This window comes from Solanum stenotomum, unplaced genomic scaffold (genome assembly GCF_019186545.1).
Source record: "Solanum stenotomum isolate F172 unplaced genomic scaffold, ASM1918654v1 scaffold32009, whole genome shotgun sequence".
NCBI lineage: Eukaryota > Viridiplantae > Streptophyta > Magnoliopsida > Solanales > Solanaceae > Solanum > Solanum stenotomum.
In genome coordinates this window covers 3,265-4,047 of record NW_026031724.1, presented here as the reverse complement: position 1 = coordinate 4,047, position 783 = coordinate 3,265, and the positions used below count along the sequence as shown (strand labels likewise).

Below are 783 nucleotides of genomic sequence, written 5' to 3'. Positions count from 1 at the left end.
CCATATGTGACTCCTTAGGACAATGCATAAACTGGCTAAGAACTTGTGCAGTAAAAGCAAGATCCGGCCTAGTCATAGTCAGATAGAGAAGCTTTCCTACCAACTTTTGATACATTTCAGGATTAGCAAGTGGTTTATCATGGTCAGGACTTGAACCATTCACATGCTCATCATATTGAATTGATGTGAGTCTTTTGTTCAGCTCCAAAGGTGTATGAACTGGCTTTGCTCCTCCTAGTCCAGTTGCAGACAGCAGCTCCAAAGCATATTTCCTCTGTGTCATTAGGATGCCCTTATCTGATCTAGAAAACTCAATGCCTAAGAAGCATTTTAATTCCCCTAGGTCCTTCATTTTGAACTTCTTTTGAATTTCCTGTCTTGTATTACATAGGAGTTGGTGGTTGCTTCCAGTGACTAGAATATCATCTACGTACACCAATATCACTACAATATCATCCCCACTTTGCTTTGTGAATAGAGAGTAGTCATAATGACTTTGTTTGAACCCCATCTGGACTAGTGCCTCAGTTAACTTCATGTTCCATTGTCAAGGTGCTTGTTTCAAGCCATACAATGACTTGTGGAGTTTGCAGACCTTGTGACTTTCCCCCTGTCTAGCAAAACCACAGGGAATGTCCATGTAGACCTCTTCATGCAAATCACCATTCAAGAAAGCATTGTGGACATCCATCTGATATATAAACCATCCTTTGGAAGCAGCCAAAGCAACCACAAACCGGACAGTCACCATCTTTGCCACAGGACTAAAAGTCTCACCATAAT

At 41.4% G+C, this 783-nt stretch overlaps 1 protein-coding gene across 1 annotated transcript; it reads right to left on the bottom strand.

Annotated features, from left to right (window-relative positions):
- Positions 1 to 43: 43 nt before the first annotated feature.
- On the bottom strand, positions 44 to 538 carry LOC125852070 (uncharacterized mitochondrial protein AtMg00810-like; the record flags this gene model as incomplete). The annotated part of the gene is made up of 1 exon (XM_049531800.1): positions 44 to 538. A coding segment is annotated over exon 1 (495 nt), but the record flags the coding sequence as incomplete, so codon positions are not given.
- Positions 539 to 783: the final 245 nt, after the last annotated feature.